The sequence below is a fragment of the Gavialis gangeticus genome, unplaced genomic scaffold, assembly GCF_001723915.1.
Source record: "Gavialis gangeticus isolate Ggan-Ray unplaced genomic scaffold, GavGan_comp1, whole genome shotgun sequence".
NCBI classification, from domain to species: domain Eukaryota; kingdom Metazoa; phylum Chordata; order Crocodylia; family Gavialidae; genus Gavialis; species Gavialis gangeticus.
In genome coordinates, this window is record NW_017729025.1 from 113030117 (window position 1) to 113032885 (window position 2769).

General features: G+C 39.1%; 1 protein-coding gene across 8 annotated transcripts in view; it reads right to left on the reverse strand.

The window, feature by feature from the left end:
• PPFIA1 (PTPRF interacting protein alpha 1) overlaps positions 1-2769 on the reverse strand; it is a 103921-nt gene that overhangs the window by 26103 nt on the left and 75049 nt on the right. For all 8 annotated transcript variants that reach the window (XM_019519435.1, XM_019519433.1, XM_019519431.1 and 5 more), the window contains 2 exons: positions 2130-2281; positions 1251-1423 (listed from right to left, as the gene is read on the reverse strand). In XM_019519435.1, the coding sequence (XP_019374980.1) occupies positions 1251-1423; positions 2130-2281 (325 nt within the window). The remainder of the gene's footprint in view (positions 1-1250; positions 1424-2129; positions 2282-2769) is intronic.

Consider the following 2769-nt stretch of genomic DNA (forward strand, 5'->3'; position numbering starts at 1 on the left):
AAAAAAAAAAAAAAAAAAAAATCCAGATTTCTTCTATAAAGGAGGGCAACTGAGATGTGTTCTAAAGCCACTCCTGTTTCAACACTGACAAGTCCTAGTGCAAGGACTGGGCTATTAATATTAAACCTCTCTCTCAACATGTGGTGGGTCTACACTTCAGCACCTGTTGAAAAGACAACCCCAATAGGGCCAGTATGTCCACTATGGTTAGACTGAACTAATACAGGCCACACTGTGGTTGGCTCAAGTACTGTCAGTGTCATGGGGCATTTACGTGCGTGCTTGAAATTGAGGAATAGTGGAACAGAATCTGACTGTACTGATGTCACTGGATGTAGATTGACTGCCAGTTCAATGATGAGAAGCCAAACGTAGTACCTAAAAGTACACTGTTGGCTGGCCGATCCTTGCATCAACATTAGTGCCAATACGTGCATTCTCTTCACCCTCTATGTGGCTATACCCTTGCTTCAGTATTAAGGTGGGTTTCCATGGATAGCCTTTGGAGAAATACTTGAGTCAACTCATGAGACATTTATAGTTGGGGTATGCATATGTGCGCCACTCAGCATCTGAAGGGGACAGATTAATTTTGAACTTCGACATCCTGAGCTGGTGCTGATGCACTCAGCAAAACAGCAAGCACAGATACTGGTTGGATCTTTGTCAGCATGAGTAGAACTGGCATCCCTTAATACCCTTCCCTGATGAAACCAGAGCTATGTTCAGTTTAAGACACAGATCAACCCCTATGGTCTTCACGTATGCCACGCAGATGACTGGTGCATAAAGCATTTCAGACTAATACAGAAGGGTTATAGGAGGGTCTCCCCATCCTCTTTTTCTGTTCTTGGAACATCCAAGAAAAAGAAACAAACAAATTCTTTTCCACTTGTTCTTCACAAAAACATTCATTTTGAAACTCAAAAACCAGCAATAAGTGTGAGATGATTCAGGTTCTCTTTATCTGCTGTTGGAAAGAAGAGGGAGGGTAGTAACTACTCTATTATTGATGTCCTCACATGTATACACAACTGGTCCTGAGACACTGCTATTCTCAAAAAAAGAGATTGTGTTCGAGTTTTTGCACGAGGAAAATTGGATCCATGCTGATCTCTCTTTGAAGAAAATAAATGCATAAAAACCACACAAACGTTACTTAAAGGAACACATTCAAATGTACACTGCAAAATTTCATCTTGTTCTTCCCCTTACATTATTGAGAAATGCAAGTTAGAACATAAACCAACCTTGTCCCAATGATTCTTTGCTGGTTTGTCCGGGCCGACCCTTTTCTTTCTTACCGAACAAGCGACCAATAGAGGATTTGATCCCCTTCTTTTTAGGAGCTTTGTGAAGAGAATCCTGGCTACTATTACTGCTGCTGGGGTTGCTTACTTGCCCATCTTGAGAGCCTGTTGAACTTTAAAGAAAAAACTTTCAGTTCTTAGAGAATAAATGAAAAGCAAATCAGCCCACCTTTCACTACTCAACATTTGTGATGACAATTTGAGGTATTTGTGCATGCTAAACACTGTCAAGCAACCTTATAAATTACCAGTTTCAATGCATTTCCCTTCAAAAAACCTGTTACAGCATCACCACAGGGAAGTTACTAAATTAAAAAGGAGCATGACCACACACACACTTAACAGCACATAAGCATATTATCCATTCTTGTAAGGTATGGAAAGAAATTGTAGGTTATTCGTATATCCTTTAAAATTAATCTGTAATGTAACTTTCCAAATATCAAAATTCTTTATCAAACCCAACTGATTGTAAGTTGAATTTATAACAAACAAGTAGAAAGAATTTGCATACTCAATTAAAATGCCACTTCTTATCTACCTTTTTCTATAAAATGTTTACATAATGTTAAAACGCAGGACAGTACTCTGGTACCAGAAAGCTTTCCCCCACAAAACCACTGACAAACTATGGGTTTTGCTAGAGACTATTAATCCATTCTAGCAAGTCAGTGTATTATTCTTTCTGATTTACTTTTCACAAGTTTAATCTTAAAAAAATACAGGCTGAAAAACTTTATAGGAAACTGGAATGAAAGAATCTTAACCTGAATTATAAGAATGTCAATGTCTTATTTACTGTAACCTTATTTTGCTTACTTTCTTATGTCCCTGATGTCTTCATGGCTCACTGTATGCAAAGCTCCTTTATGGACTCGGTCCAAATGCAGAGATCGAGGTGAAGATGGTGGTGATGTCTCGCACTTTATCGTGGTCTTGTCATCTCGTATTTCTTCTCTAGAAACCGGAGACTACAGAGGGAACAACAGTTTATGTTGTGTATGCTCAAAATCTTACACAATACAATAAGAATACTACACAAAGAATCAGGAGGCAGAAGACAGGGGAGGGTGGCAGCTTAGAGCATTTGTACACATACATGCACCACAGCGCCGGGTGCTGCATCGCATGTTATATAAATTGTTAAATGAACATCAGCGCTGAGAAAATGGCAGCAGAGTGCTTTTGAACTAAAACACATTTTCTGTGCGTGCATTTCGCCATTTATATAAATGCATGCAACACAGCGCTGGGTGGGTCAGCTTGTATGCTCCACAGACTCAATTAATCAAGTCTGCTCCAACGCACTGGATTTCCGGTGCATCAGAGCAGACAAAGGTAAGTGTATAAATACCCTTAGGGACTAACTTTTTCAGAGAGAGGAAAAACTTTTGCAGGTGATACTATAAAAGTTTAATCAGGTGCTATGAACTTCTTCTAGTCTACCCAAAAATTTAAA